General features: G+C 44.9%; 1 protein-coding gene across 3 annotated transcripts in view; it reads right to left on the reverse strand.

Annotated features, from left to right (window-relative positions):
• EPYC (epiphycan) overlaps window positions 1-15816 on the reverse strand; it is a 199616-nt gene that overhangs the window by 77846 nt on the left and 105954 nt on the right. For all 3 annotated transcript variants that reach the window (XM_069629262.1, XM_069629261.1, XM_069629263.1), the window contains exon 3: window positions 3419-3581. In XM_069629262.1, the coding sequence (XP_069485363.1) occupies window positions 3419-3581 (163 nt within the window). The remainder of the gene's footprint in view (window positions 1-3418; window positions 3582-15816) is intronic.

A 15816-nucleotide genomic window follows, 5' to 3' on the forward strand; every position in this document is an offset into this window, starting at 1 on the left:
TTCCTGGATGGCAGACAGACAGTCAGAGATGAGGGAAGGAAAGGAGGAGGCCGAGGTTAGCCTGAAAATGAGCTAGGTGTCGTCCGCATAGCACTGAAAGTAGGGGCAGAGAGCGGCGATGCGGTGGGCAAGGAGTGCCAGATACTGGTTGAACAGCCAGGGAGAGAGATTAGATCCCTGGGGAACACCACAGGTGGAGAAAAAGATGTCAGAGAGGAAGGACCCAAGTTGGACCTGGGAGCATGCATCTAGCCTGTAAATTTGTACATTTGTAAATTGGCCTGTACATTATCTGTAACTGTTTGATAATGCTCTAAACGCAATCTTTGCATCCACATGTGGATCATGTTATGTGATATCTGTATACCTGTAACTGAGTGATAATACCCTAAACCTCTGGTGCTGTCTTCCAAAGACCGTATTGTATCATACTGTTTTTGTTGTATTCATTTTGTTGTATTCAGCTTAAGTGCCTGGATGCCCCAGGGCCAGGCGGCGCTATACAAATAATAAACTAAACTAAAGTAGCTCCCAATCCTAAAGAAGTGGCATCAACCACCATCACCGTATTGTCATTTGCATCTAATTTTCCTATGAGGTGGCTTGTACAATGCCTTGTTTTATTAATTCAAAAGCCTCATCACACTGTGTAGAATACTGGAATCTTACGCCTTTCCTCAATAGGGCCCTTAATGGAGTCGAAATGCAGGCAAAGTCGCTCACAAACTTGTGATAATATTCTGCCAACCCTAAAAAGGACCTAACTTGATCCTTATCACTGGGACATGGTGCTTTCTGAATAGCTTCCACAAAACTTGACTTAGGCTTAATCCCTTGTGCGGACACCACGTGACCTAAATATTCAACACTATCCACCAATAACCTACATTTATTCCTTTTCACCGTAAGACCTGCTTCCCCAAACTTTGTCAACACCACTCTCAACAACCTACCATGCTCTTCACCAGACTTGCATAGACCAATATGTCATCCTGGAAAATTATCACATTCTTACCCCCTCCATCACCATCTCCATCACCCGCTGAAAAACACCGGCTGCTGAAGCCAATCCAAACAGAATCCTGCAGTACTTAAATGTTCCTTCAGTGGTGATAAATGAGGTTAGGTGTTGACAATCCTGCGAAAGTGAGATCTGATGATTGTGATAAATCGATTACTGAGAAACACTTTGCTTTGCCCAATGTGGCCAATTATTCACTGATGATGGGGTAAATATGTCTGTTTGACGTAGAAAACAGAGAGTTGAATACCAATAAAACAATACCACCAGGTAGGCCCTATCACATGCTGAAGAAATGCGCGCATCTATTTTGCTGCTCAAAGTTACCAGCTTCAATTCTGACTTGGAGAACTTCCAATGTGTTACCTTCCCAACCTGCTCAGTTCACTAATTGGTCACCTGGTGCACCGTTTCAGAGCCACACAGGTCCCAAGCTCCCCCCTCCAGTCCTGCACTTGCCTCCAGGCCTCTGCATCTACTTGACACTACTGCACTCAGAATTCGCTCCATGAGAGGGGCAACCACTCTGCCTTAACCCAGGACCTTGCTGGACTGGGAACACTTGTCCCTGCCGCCTCCCTAGCACTTCCTGTCTGCACACTTGCACAACCTTGAACGCACTGGGCCCAGCAAGTCTCCTCTGCCCTCCCTTGCTTTGTTGTACCTGAAATATCCGAGCATAGGCGTATTAGTGTCAACCATCCACCAATCAAACGGAAATTCCACCAGGCCTAGAACGGTAGTGTATTGTTCTATATGTCCTTTTGCCTCTCCTCCCCTTTCTCTCCCCACTCTCTGTCATGCACTTGTACTATCTGACAAGACGTTAAGGCATAGTACGGTAGTTTATTGATTGTATGCTCTTCTCCTCTTCCCCTCCACCCTCTCTCATTCCTCCTGTCATGCACTTGCACTAGTAAAAATGCCTCTGGCCTAGTATTTTCGTTATTTTTGTTAAGAACATTCAGAATCTTCAAGGCCTAAGAATGTTGTATTCCCTTGTTCCCTTCTCTCCTTGAAGCGCTTTGAGGCACTTTACTTGTGTATATGCACTTTACAAATAAACAATGACAATTACAAAAAGACAAAGATGTTGTAACAATATGGCATGCTAATGGTATTGGATGGCAAACCATAGCCCTCACTATGTGCACAGTAACAAGGCATACTGGTATGCTATCATAACTAGGTCACTGGACATGATGCCATATGCAACTACAGTCCTAACGAGGACTAATTCATTCTAGCAATTGCATGCTAACAGGGCCTATAGAAAATTACCTTGCCCAGTATCTGTACTAGCTGGCTATAACAGAATCGTCCACTGCTTTGCTAGGTGAGCATAATGATAGCTGGTTCTAATGTTGAAACTGGGCGTGATGGAATCTGTTTTTACTGTGCTAACTGGCCTCAATGCAAGCTGTGTTAGTTAGGCATAACAGAAGCCAGAACACGTGCTAAATTGCCCTTAAGGAATCTATAAAAGATCTGCTAACTAGATAGAGAGTAATATGATATTGGTGTGCTAACTGGGAATAATTAAAATGTAACACCAACGCTATTGCTGTTCTCGATTGGCATGACATGGTTGCCCTTTCTGTGTGAGCTGCAGCTGGGCTTACTAGAATCTTTCAATTGTGTGATAACTGGGCATACTAAAGTCCGTTCATATCCTGCTAATTGCGAATAATAGAAATGTACATTCCTAACCTACCTGATAATAACTGTGACTATGTTGTGACTAGCTGGGAATTGGCTGGAAATAGCTTGCATAAAATAGTCTTAGAGGGGAATATCTGGCAACATTGTGAGAACATGTGCTGTTTTTCAAATGAAAATTGTGTGGTTGACTGATATAGAAATACCTTGTATGCGACGCTGCTGCATTCCAAAGAATATCAGGGCAACATCTAACACATGATGGATGCCCATGGACATGCACAGCAATTGCCTATGCAATGGTTGTACATCAGCCAAAACTATTGGCTTTGCAAATTATTGTTTTATTGTTTCGCGCCTTGAAACACTTGTGTATAGGCGCGTTACAAATACCATATCATATCTGTTGTTGCACTTCTAGAAAATCGGGAGTGTGTTGCCAGGGAAATTAATTATCTGTTTAGGACAAATGTGCTATTAAAGATGGGCATTCAAAATTCGTGCATTACCTTTGTGTGAGCTCGCCCTAGGGGCGCTTGGTCCGTCAGCATAGCAGAATGTAGCATCTATTCCAAAATATTTTAAACTTGTATTTAACGTATTTTAATTATGTTATTTAGCAACCCGAATCTCCAAGAATGTTTCGTAGTCAGAATTTAACAGAATTACAATCAGTTTTTGATGAATGATGCACGTTATTAAATTGATCCATAGCAATAGAGCACTCATATTCAGTACCTGCGCTTGTTTCAGGCCCAAGGACCCCAGGAGACCCAGGCCCTTGTGGTGAAGAGCCATCTATTAATTTCGAAGTGGACTCTTCTTCCTCGGCCTCTTCCGTTAGCAGCGATGATGTCTGGGCCTCCCCGTCCACAATCGGTAATATTGTGCCAATCTCTATCTGTCAAGGAGAGGGCGATAATTACAAAATTAATGAAATACATTTGTGATTTGTTGCCCTTGATGTTAAAATTAACTTTATTTGGTATGCAGTTTTTAAAACTCTCACAAGATGGCGCCATCAGCTGCAACACAGCAAGCCACGCCGACCTGTTTCTTTCGTTATGGGCTGTGTCTGTGACTTGGTTTGATAGTGAAGCATTAGGGCCCGATACCTGGAATTATTTGTTTCAACCCTGATTCATGGAACTGTGCAACGTGTATTTTTGCCACGCAAAGTCACTATGAACCATGCATATAATTCCATGAATCGGGCGGGCAGTGTGAGTTGTCTCACCAAGCATTGTATGTTCGCTTGAATGTTAGGTAAGCAATGTAACAATGTATTAGAGGGGCACAGGCACATTAGGAAACCTGTAACTGTATTTCCCATTGCTTCGTTATTAAATGCAATCCCAGTAAACTAGTTTGTGTGTTTGATAAAACAATGAACACTGTTGCAATGAAGAGATTACAGATATTTTGCACATGTGCAAGTAGCATTATCACTAGGACAAAAGCTGCGCTTGTGCAAAAAAAAAAAAGGGCATGATTACAAAAAGGTTGAACTAATGAGAGTGCCATTAGAGTGACCTCGTACAAAAGCATACCCTTTCAGTTCCTTTTTGGACCAGGTCAGTGTTTACCATAGTCCTAGTTAGTTGTCCTGCTGCAAAAATGCTTTGAAAGAATACGTTTTTCACTAGGGAAAATGTTGCTCCTTTGCAGAGTTTCTGTTATTCATTCAGATTCATCCATATTTTTCCATTGGCCTTCATTCCGAGTTGGGTGCAAAGGGATACCGGGCACCGGTAAGGACACCAGTGCCGGTAATCCCTTTGCTCCCTATTCCGAGTTCCCTTAGCGGGCCCCTTCCTTAAGGACAGGACCCGTTAAGGGACTTTAGAGCTAATAACGGTACTGCAATTTGCGGTACAGTTATTAGCGCCTTCCCATTGAGCCCTGTGGGGGCTCAAATGGGAATGGGGAATGGCTTTTTCAATGGGGACTTACCGGTCCCGCAAAGGTCGTAATAGACCGGTAAGTCCCTATTGAAACAGGGCCGACTCGGCAATGAGGGCCTATTACTGGGCACTTTTCCCCAGTGCAAACATATATTGAAAGATTCATTTTTTTGTTGCACCAGGAACATTTTTGCCATATTGCTAATTGCACTTGCACCAGCTAAACGCTTGCATAATACCGTCCTATGGGTCGTGTTTTTACACCAAAGCAATATTTACTTTAGTCACAGTCCTTTGTTCTGTTGCTAAAACGTTTTGAAAGAATATTTTGTTTGCTATTGAGCAATGTTTTCCCTAGTGTTAATATAATTTAGCCAACGCAAAGTTCAGGTAACAAGGCCCTAACAAGTCCCTACCATACTCATTATTCCGAAGAATATTTCAGGCAGGATTTCGATAACATGCTTTGCAGAAACGACTAAATGGAGATAAAGTCAGTTTTAATACATGTACCATGTTCTGTGATTACTAACAGCTTCAAATGCTTTGCAGAGGAGTGAAACATTTGACTTCACGGATGTCTATAACATACACTCTCATTATTTTTCCACCTTAAATTATGCAGTTCAGGGTTGCTTTAACTTGACATCATTGCTTTTCTTTTATAAACAGTATTATATTATAACATATTGATATCCTTTGTTTCATATATGAATGAATAAATGGATTTCATTAACATATCCCGATATTCGATCCTCTCAGGCATACTCTCACACCTAAAATCCTTCATACCACCTCGGGGGGTGGGGGCAGGGGCTAAAGTACTGTAGTTCGGGCCCCACAAGCTCTTGAAAAGCGCACGCGTGCCATTTAACAGAGTCCTTGAACAATACAATACAGCGAGTTATGACAAGGTGACTGTAATTCAATGGCGATTGCATTCCGATTTCAATATTATGTGCCCGATTCATGGAATTATTTGCATGGGAAATAGGGAACATGCCCGACAAACTGTACACAAAATCCTGTTAATTGATTCATGAAATCGAATACGCTGGACTTTTCCTGGAATTGTGTGGAGTTTGCGCAGGCTCGGCACATCTCCGTAAGCTGTTGAAGCCTTGCGCAGAGGGCTGGGAAAAGAGGTGGGATACAGACAATGGTGAGAACATGTGAAAAAATGGGCGTTCTTAAGGACGCTCGCACACGCTCATAATTGCACCAAACGTCACGTATTCATCGAGCGACCCATGCAGCCTCTCGGTATGGAAATGGCCATGCAAATTCCTCAATCTATACGCCACCCAAAGGCGTAAAGACACTGGCGCATCAAAATCGCCACACGGAGGTGGGCTTACATGTCGGATTTTCAGGGTGCATGCATGCAAACAGGGTTCTGATCTAACTTAGTAGTGCGCATATACTGGGGTGCAGGAATGGTTTGCGGGGGTTTGTACACAGATTTTCCAAGTTTAAACCGAGTTACGAATTTACATACGCATGTTGGCGGGGTGCAGCACAGTTATGGGGGACCCTGCACAGGGTCCCCCAGATGCAGGCCTGCTAGCGGGGGACCCGACACACAGTAGGGTACATATATTTGCCCCCGTGGGAGCCAGTAAAGGAAGCTGTTCTGGCTCTTTATGCTTTGTGTGGGTGCATGTCAGGGGCGTTCAAGGAGTGACTTGCGAATACAGTTACTTTTCGCATTAAATTCCATGAATACGTGGGGCCACATGTTTTATTCTGCGTGCAGTGTCATTCTTAGCACACAGCAATTGCAGGAGAAATGCACACTTTTCCATGAATTGTCCCCTAAATGTTTGATGGCGCCCATGAAAATGCTGCTTTCCTCCATGAAAGGCTACTAAATACATCACAGAGCAGCAGATTGTTATGGATTTAGAGCCTTCGTATTGTAATCTTTCATCTCACGGTAATGCAGCACGAAATTGGAAACAGCACTGTGTCAAGCAGCAAAGAAACGAAATAAGCTCCTAAATGCAACTTTCAACCACTCCAACTTACACAGTTGCACTAGCTTTTGAAAAATGGCTGATGCAGAGTTTGAACAGCTTATATCCAGTAACACTGCGTCTATGTAACTTATATGCCTCCAAGATTTCTTGCATTCCCTGTTTCCCTGTTTCGTTTTAAGCAACATACTATAGCAAGACTAATTAGCTTGCTGAATACTTGTTGATTACTCATGGAATACTAAACAAACACTTGTTTCTAGTCTTTTAGTCTTCATTTAGTATTGAATACTGCATTACCACTATGGAGCACTACTGAGAAGACAACAAAGATAAAACAATAAGATCTTTCATTTTGGTGAGGTATATCTTAAACGCATTATAATTAGAGGGAGGGGTGTGCGGGTGAACACAACAAGCACATCTTAAAATGTTTCAGTTTCAAAACATACTGTCTAGTCTTGTATCGGTCCTTATTTTGGCCCTGCAAATATTTGCCCAGCAGGAATACAACAATGTTTCAAATACTGTGTCTGTTTTCCTGTGTGTGTCCAAATGATGCACAGACATCAACATTCTGTGTGACAGAGCGTCACATTTAACAAGCAACACTTTGTCTGGTTTGTGATCCAAGGAGCTCTCATCAGAGGCATTGCTAGGTGCGGGGGTGCTTAGGGGGCTACAGCCCTGGGTCTTTTGGTTGTAGCCCTGGATAGAAGCTCAGGTTCTACAACCAAAAGGCTAGCTAGCCCCAAGTCCCAACAGTCCCAACATTAGCGTAGCCCCGGATCTTTTCCAGACCTAGCAACACCCCTGGCTCTCATATTTAACTAGTGCAAGCAGTCCATTCCATTGATAATCTTGCATTGAGGAAGTATGTATTATGCCAATGCGAAATGCAAATCAAGGACTGTTTAGATGAATTCTTAGAATGATGACTTTATTGTCTAGTTGTATACATTCAAAATACATCTCAGACCACACCCCCTCCCACCAGTACCTCTAGAATGCTTCCAAGCAACAGTTGCCCTGGACAAATGGCCCTGCCTGGTTTTCCATGATCAATGTGTGTATGACTTCATTTTGAGTTCAGTAGTATAACATATATGGAATTCCGTACTATCTGTTACATGTTACAAGGATTTATTTCTGCAACGAGGATGGCAAAAAGGCTTGTGTGCAACAATTGAAGAGTGAGCAAGCCTGGAGTGCTAGGGTCACATATGAGGATTAGTATAATATATGATAACGTGGAAGGAGGGACCATTCTGCCAATCTCTGATGTTTGAGTCTCCACCTGTAGTCAGTTGTGATGTATGAACATCGAGGATAACTACCTTTGTCTACCGCGAACTGCAAAGTATGCAGCATGACTGACACCTTTGAACCTTCCTTTCAAGGTTGTGCATGCACAGAGTTGTTTTCTGCCAAAAGGAATCTGCTCTGATCCTTCGCTGCTCCTCGCGGTAATGGAAAATGAGAAGGAACATATTTTAGAATTCACAGTTTTGTTGTTATTCCTCGTTTCACGCCTTCCAGCAGAAAGTGCATGTTTCTACCCGTGGATTTTAATGTGAGAGAAGAAGAGGCAGCCCCATTTTTTCACAGTAATTTCACTCGTGGTGGCAATAACCATATTAGCATGCTGTCGATTAACTAGTTCAGGGCTTGGTTTATGACAAAGCGTGAAATAGCATACTTCCGTGTTCACTTCATGCTTTCCTCAGTGGTGGTGGGCGTGGCAGTTTATTTGGTTCTCTCCTTTGACTCATGTATAACCTTTGGACACATTCTACCCATTGCGTCTCCATTCTTCCTCAAACTCGGTGTTCTACTGCATTTCATTTTTAATGACACTTTGAATATCCATTTGACTTCCCCTTCATGATGAAGACACCGCCAGCTTGAGGTCATCATAAATGGACTCATCTCTACCACCTTGCACTTCTGCGACTGATACTCCTGGGGCAGATCATCTAACGTTTGGACTGGTGTTAAAAAGGGAGCAAATAATTTGATAATGCAAAATGGCGCAAACAGATGTTGACAAAATCCACATTATCTAAAAACCTTTGCACGATGGCAAACACTAATCAGGCTGTTTTTTGCTCTATATTTGCTGCCTAACATACAACACAAAGTGCCTATTACATTTCCTTTCATGCTCCACAGCAAACATAACAAAGAAAACAGCCTGCTCTAATTTTCCCCCGTTAAAAAGATGTTTAGATAATACTGATTGGGGTTAAACCGGTTTGCTCCATTGTCTATTATCAAAGCAGTACAATGTGTGCTAAATTCTTCACTTTTTTGCACGTATACAAATCTTTGATAATCTGACATCGGCAGTGGTATAACAGAAAATGTGCAGCGGTGCAACTGCCATTAGCGATAGTGTATAACATGTAAACTATTGAAACCCACAATTATGTCTGCCATAAAAATTGTGGGGTGGCTGACGTGAATTATTGTTGCTTAACCTCCTGCACGAACATACCGGAAGGTCAACCTATCATGAAGTAAGAAAGTGGAAGTTGGTGGGGCGGGGTTTGCTCAGTTGCGTTGCCTTACATTTTAACTACTCCTTCTGATTGAGAACCTCCACCATGATCCAGCACTTCAACCTTTCCATGATTCATCAGAAAAACTGGGCTGCGTGTGTTTGCAACTGTCAAATAAAGTGGCAATATGTACTCTTTCGATGCCATTAGATTATTCCAGAGGCGGCCACAATGTGACGCCGTAATCTGCAGAAGATCTGTTAATGTCTGTTCAACCATTACTCTACACATGCTTAAGGGGTGCCTGTGTCATGGTAATCGGAAGGCTAGGACAGTGTAATACTCACCTTTGGTTTTTTGTTCCTCCATTGGCCCTCTTCTTGCTCCCACCTGCGAGGCTAAGAACCTCAGGGTCATCTTCGACTCCACACTCTCCTTTTCTCCCCACATCTCTGACGTCTCTAAGAAGTCAAACTATCAATTGCACCTCCTCGGGGGTATTCTTCCTTTCCTCTTCTTCCCCCAGAAGCTCACTGTCACTAGAGATCTGGTTCTCTCTTGGCTGGGCTATAGCAACAGCCTCTTTTTTAATCTACCTGCTTCTACTCTCCGCCCTCTGCAACTCATTCAGACCAGGACTGTGAAACTTGTGCTTGGCCTCAAGCACTGGGATCGCATCTCTAAAGCACTGAAATCTCTTCACTGGCTCCCAGTGGTGGCAAGAGTTAAATTCAAGTCCCTCTCCATTGTCCACAAAGCGTTCTGGGTCCGGAGACTAATATACCTTTAACTCCCCCTCCATAAATACCTTCCCATTCGAGCTCTTCGCTCCTCCACCTCAAACTCCCTCAGCGTCAGTCGTGTCTTCAAGCAACGAGCCAGGGGTAGATCTCTTTCCTCGGCTGGGACCTCCCTCTGAAATAACCTCCCTGCCACTCTGAAACTTTAGGAGAACCATCTACGGTTCCGGAAGAACCCCAAGACCTTCCTCTTTGTTTCTACCTTTGCTCTTCCTCTCCCCTGCTAATTTGTCTGCTTGAGCTCCGTGCACCTGGCTACCCTCTGATTTCAGGATCAGGTCCCAGCCACACACGGGCATTGCCTCCTGGCAACCCTTGCACTTGGGTATGTACCTGTAACACTAAAGGCACCTTACATGCACTTATCGAAACCCCTTGTCTCCGCTTTAAATCTCACACTTGCCACCCTGCTGGCTGCACTACCAGTTGTTGTCGTTTTTATCTCTTGCTCAGCACTTTCATCCTCTCCCCTCTCTTTCCCCCTTCCTTCTGCCCTGCACTTGTGCGTTCTCAATGTCACTGGGCCTACTAAGATTGTGGTTTTGTCCTCCCTTGTTCCCCTCCCTTGCCTCGCTTTGAAACATGTGAGTTTGAGTGTGATACAAATAAAATATATCATATCATATCATAACCTGTGGGATGTTTTCACTCACGCATCCACGCCCTACAACATCGCTGGCAGCAGAAACATTAGAGTGGCCACCAGAAATCATGCTGCTCGCCAGAAATCATCCAAAAATGCACAATAAAAATCTGAAAAATAGGCTGCCACCCTCTTTTGCCTATATCAGAGAGCACAGGAGGTCACTGCCTAAAATCACCATTGGGCTACATACACAGTAGCCTGAAACCACTTGGGAATAGCAATCCTGATTGCCAAAAGCAACCCAGAGCTGTTTGGGAATTCATTTTCTTGATTGTCAAAATTGCTAAAATCATGGCTCAGAAAACCACCAAAAGGATACAACTTTTTGTTGGGTGTTCCACATTACTCTACTGCAAGAATCCACATCAGTACAATATTAGCGAGAATCCTATGCTACAAAGCTAAAACCCCTTTTTAAAGACATTTAATTTAAGACAGCTGTCAAAAATGGGTATAAACCCGATGCTCGCCACTGACCGGCTCTGGTGATCTAAATTCTGACAGGATACCTGTATTTCAGAAGCTAAACAGTAACCTGAGTTAGATGAGACTTCAAAAGGCTTGCTTTTCTATGAGAACTCTTCACACCTAGTCTTCTCAGCAACAAGGCAGGAAATCGCATGGTCCTGCTAATCAGGGAGAGTGGCACCCTGGACTGATGCTCTGCTAGCAGGAACACAAGACAATAGACTCTTTCAATTGAATAGAATATGCTGATTTTGGGTGTAACTGTACACACTGCTCTAGGAAAAACAAGACGTGTGACCTCTGAGTCAAGCCAAGCTTCTAGGGGCGGGGATAAACCAATGGGTGTACTGAAGTGAAGCCAAATATATGTTTTATAAGAATACTGATAACTAATTGTAACCAGCTGATAGAAATGTACAATTTGGAGATTCTTAAAATTACACCTTCATTCACAGTTGAAGACTAAGTTGGACGACGTGGGATGTTCTGAGGCCAAGCCCCGTAATTATTAATATTGTAGACACTGTGTTTATGCTAGAAAAATGAAAACTTACTGTAATATGCCCAGAGAGGGTGTGTACATCCGTGTAATATTCGGTGCAAAACCAATATCGCGAAACCCACTAAAATCGCAAATAAGTTGTAATTTCTGAACCCAAGCACTTAGAAAGAGCAGGGTTGAACAGAGACCTGTCTTAATTAATATGTGATATGTACATGTATTCTCAACAACTTGTGTATCTGGGAAGCATGTTTGATTATGAAAAATTGATTTTCTTGAGAAAGCAAAGGGGAGTTTTCTTTCCTTAAGCCATAAAGATGATACCTGATGACTCATTCTGACTCACTACTCCCTTCTCCAGTCTCCAGTCAGAGGACAGTAAATCCTTTAACCTATCAGGATCCTCAGAGGGTTGGGCATAGAAAGTCCGCCTCCACACCCCCTTTGAGAACACATAAAAAGAGACTGCTGAGACCCAGATGGACACACTCTTTTTTCCACTACTCATCAATTCCTGCGCCGCATGCTACCCGAAAATATCCAGACAAACACTCCAGATTCCTGAGGCTCCAGATTCCAGACAAACTCTAGAACCCAAACTCTAGAACCTTGGAGAAGCTGAGGCCTAATCCACAAGCTGAACTCTCCTCAGCAGGCTTCAGAATCCAGAAACCTAACTAAACTATTCAACAGCCGGGCGAGCTGTTTTGCTTCTGGCTTGAACCCTGTGCCAGAACCAGATCCAGAAAGCAGAGCTGTATCCAGAACCCGTCAGACCCAGACCAGACCGCTGTGCAGTGCCGATAGCAGACCAGAGGCCATGCTGTGAGCAGAACCAGTGCCTGACCGTCCGGTGGTGAGAGTGGAGTCCAAACCTGACCAGATCTGTGACAAGGTCCATTCCAGTCCAAAACTAGGAGTGAGTATCCAGTCTAAGAACTGTACAGAACCAATCTTTTAGTCTAAAATAATCTTATTTAAACCATTTCAACCTGACCAGAACTGCATAGAAATTGTGTGTCCATTCTGTGATTTCAAATCTGTAAAAGCTACCTCCACAAAAACAAAAAAGGATGAGCACAACAAGATTGTCAGGATAGCGGCATATTTATATTTATATATGGGAGCCATACAGGACAAATGTGCTGAAGGCCAAGATTTGGCAAGTAGGCAGCTGATGGCATTAGAGAAGGCCCAATCTGACCTGGACTCTTCTGAGCAGAGGCTGCACAGGAGCCAGGAGTCAGAAAATGATAGTAGACCCATCATTAAAATAAAAGAGTATATGGGTACCCTGCAACAGGAAAGGGCAGACCAGGATACCATATTTCTGGCCTTGCAGATGGAGCATCAAGAAGGTTTGGACTCCATACTGAAGAGCCAGAAAAAGCTGGAGCAACAGATAGATTTCAACGGGGCATGCACAAAGCAGGTAGCCACCATGCAAAGCCAATTGGATAGAGAAAAAGAGGAGAGCAATACATTGATTTTGAAAGACCTGGATACCCAGGCAGAGTTGGATGAAGAGCGCCAGAAAGCTGGTGCCCTTCAAAGGCAGAGGGATGACCTGGCGGCACAGATGCAGACTCTTACTCAGGAAAGGGATACCTTAGGCCAGGAAGTCTGCCACTTAAAAAGGAAAATGGAAGAAAATCACCTGGCTCTCCAGGGACTGGGTGACCTCCAAAAAGAGCATCAGAATGTGTTAGAGCACACCAGGAGGGTGGAAGATGCTCTGGCAAGAAAGGAGCAGGCCCATAGGGATGGGACTCAGGAGGTAACCCTCCTGCAGCAAAGACTGGCCCAGTACTCCAAGACTAACCAGGAAGCACAGAGAGAGAATGAGGCTCTCTGCCAGCACAATGATAGGCTCCAGCAACAGGGAGCCATGCAGGAGAGACTGATAGAGTCTAGTAAGGCCTTGGTTGAGGAACTGAAAGCACAGGCTCTTGCAGGGCAACAGGGAGCAGGGGCTGATAGAGATGAGGTTCGCTGGGAAAGGGAAACACCTGAGCATAACCTCAGGAGCCCGAGTACCAGAGGCCTCCATCACTCCCAGCCCCTGGACTCTGCCACCCCCAGGTCCCCTGGCGCACATGAGCCCAAGGCCACGGGGATGGCAGATTACTATCCAGTCAGAAATATGGGGCTCATAGGACAGTACAGTGCAATTTAGTGGGGAACCCCGGGAGAGTAGGCCCTCTTAGAGCATTCTGAAAACCTCTGCCCAGTTAGGTCAGTGGGGGGGTACCCATCAACTCTGGGCAGCAAGGAGGAATCTGAAGACTCCCCTGAGCGTCACAGGGCACAGGAGACAAAAGTCCCCACATTCTTCCAACCATTCCCAGGCTCGCAGAATCTGGGAAAACCTGGAAGAGCAGACGGGCACCTCTGGGAGCAGTGCTTCTGAGTCAGAGGATGAATGGACCAGGGTTACCCGAACCAAGAAGGCCAATAAGGCAAAAAGGGCCCTGTTAAGGACTCCTTAAAACAGATTAAGGCAATAAGGAGTGTTATCACTCCTTATCACAAGAACGCCAAGTATTCTATTTGGGTACACTTAGAGCTCTTTGAGCAAATGATGGAGACTTTCTATTTGAAAGACAGCAGTAGCTGCATTCAGTATGTAAAATGGACATTCTCCCCAGAATATTCCAGTTTCTTTGTGGGGCTGGAGGACCAAAATCATTCCAGATGGTCCACATATAGGGCGGCCATCATGAAACATTTTTCTGTTCACCAAAATCCACAAGAGGCTCGCAAGGCAGCCTACAATTTGCAATGTGGGGAGGATCAGGCCCCACAAGAATTTGTGCAGGAGTTGAAGCGTGCCTTTGCGCAGACTACCAAAAGGGTGCGCACTGATAGCAAAGAATTTGTTAACACTTTTTTCCATGCCTTACCCAAATACATCATGACCCAGCTAGTGAGAGATTTTCACTAGAAAAGGTCACTAGACGGGGTCATTGAACAGGCCACCCAGATCTATGAGGTGCAGAAACCCATAGAAAATAAAAATAATGCTCAGAAGAGCCCCAAGCCAACCAGCACCCCTGCTGCTGCTATGGTGGCATAGGTAAAGGTTGCCCCCATTTGAGATTTGGAGATGGGGGGGGGGCTAAAAACCAGCTTGCACCGAATAATCCTAAACCCAGAAGGCCCTCGGGCCAGTCACAGACAGGGAGTCAAGGAGGACGTCCGACAAATGGGGTCCCTCACTCCCCTGACTATGTAAGTCCCCGCTACAAGGGAAACAGACCCATCCTGGGTTATGTGTGGACTCTTCCAGCCCAAGGGGGGGATCCGGCCAAGCACCTAACCCAGGGAACTTCCCTCCTAACTTCCCACAGGAGGGCAGAAATTCACCAAATCCTGGGCAGAACTTTTTTCCCAGGTATCCACCCAACTTCCAACCCCAAAATCATCCACCTTCTTTCCCCAATTCCCTGAGTCCAGACCACCTAATCCGGGAGAGGGGAGGCCAAGGGTGGAGGGGTACCCAAAAGGTCCAAAATATGGCACAGGAGCTGCGTTGTGTGCTAAGGGCTCAGCAGAACCCTCAGATGGGCATGCCGGCGCAGAATGCCCCAAATTCTGGGCCTGGTGCTCCAGAACAATGACAGGGGCAGCAACCCGACAACCCACTGGTTCCCAGGGAGGAGGCACAAGGGAAGAGGGGTGTAAAGCCTTGGAGGAAGCTACCTTCCCCAATTGTAAACAGCCCCTGGAAACCTAGGAACTGGAAACAAAATCGCCTACCCCTGAAAGTCTGCCACCCAAGGAGCAGAGAGGAGGTAGGAGAAGCAAAGGACCCAAACAGACCCACTTTGAGGAGGAGGTACACATCTTCCAATTTGAGGGAGAGGGATCCTCAGAGGATCCTGGGAAAAGGATCTTCTCCTTCAGAGATGGGGGAACTCCTCCCAAAGAAAAATGAGTCCCAAGGGATGCACATCCAGACTGGGTAGATGTGGGGACTGAGCTAACGCCGCACATCATCTCATCCCAGAACCAACAGCATCAAAATCCCCAGGTTCAAACCCATTCTGGTGACAGCCTCCAAAAAGGGGGGGGTGCCCCAGATCCGGAACCATGGGAACCCAAAATTTGTCCTATCTCTAGTTGCCAACTTTTTCTTTCAGATTCCCAAGACTCTCCACAGAATTCTGCCCAAATCTCTTCTCTTTGCATGTCCAAAACCAGAAGATTGGCCCACCAGTTGTCCAAAAATGTGCATTATCTGTCCCCCTTGAGGAGAAGAAGGGAAGGTACTATGCCCTGGTACAAGTACAGGGGCATGGCACAATTTTGGCACTGGTGGACACTGGATCCCAAGCTA

The sequence above is a fragment of the Ambystoma mexicanum genome, chromosome 12, assembly GCF_040938575.1.
Source record: "Ambystoma mexicanum isolate Mex_15411 chromosome 12, UKY_AmexF1_1, whole genome shotgun sequence".
NCBI classification, from domain to species: domain Eukaryota; kingdom Metazoa; phylum Chordata; class Amphibia; order Caudata; family Ambystomatidae; genus Ambystoma; species Ambystoma mexicanum.